Source organism: Apaloderma vittatum, unplaced genomic scaffold (assembly GCF_000703405.1).
Source record: "Apaloderma vittatum isolate BGI_N311 unplaced genomic scaffold, ASM70340v1 scaffold25939, whole genome shotgun sequence".
NCBI classification, from domain to species: Eukaryota; Metazoa; Chordata; class Aves; order Trogoniformes; family Trogonidae; genus Apaloderma; species Apaloderma vittatum.
The window spans coordinates 1,977-2,244 of record NW_009736199.1 but is presented as its reverse complement, the minus strand read 5'-3'; the positions used below and the strand labels follow the sequence as shown (position 1 = coordinate 2,244).

At 59.7% G+C, this 268-nt stretch overlaps 1 protein-coding gene across 1 annotated transcript in view; it reads left to right on the top strand.

The window, feature by feature from the left end:
• The window catches only part of POR (P450 (cytochrome) oxidoreductase), a gene marked incomplete at its 5' end in the record, with an annotated part of 4,789 nt that overhangs the window by 3,753 nt on the left and 768 nt on the right, over positions 1-268 (top strand). Inside the window, one exon of the mRNA XM_009876887.1 lies at positions 202-258. Coding sequence (XP_009875189.1) covers positions 202-258 — 57 coding nt within the window. The remainder of the gene's footprint in view (positions 1-201; positions 259-268) is intronic.

Genomic DNA, 268 nt, shown 5'->3' with positions numbered 1-268 from the left:
CCCGAGCCAGTTCTCTGACCCCTGCCACTGCATCTCCAAATAACTGCAGTTATTTAAGTCACTTAGATTCATTTCTGAAGCCCACAGACAGAAGCAGTCGTGCAGCTCTGCCTGCCCCGGCTTGGCAGGATAATGGGAGGGGGTGAGGACGGGCGTGGGGGCTGCAGGGGCCCAGCTCAGGGGAACTCTGTCGCTCTGCAGGCAAAGAGGTGGGCGAGACGGTGCTTTACTACGGCTGCCGCCAAGAGGGGGACGGCTCACCAATACG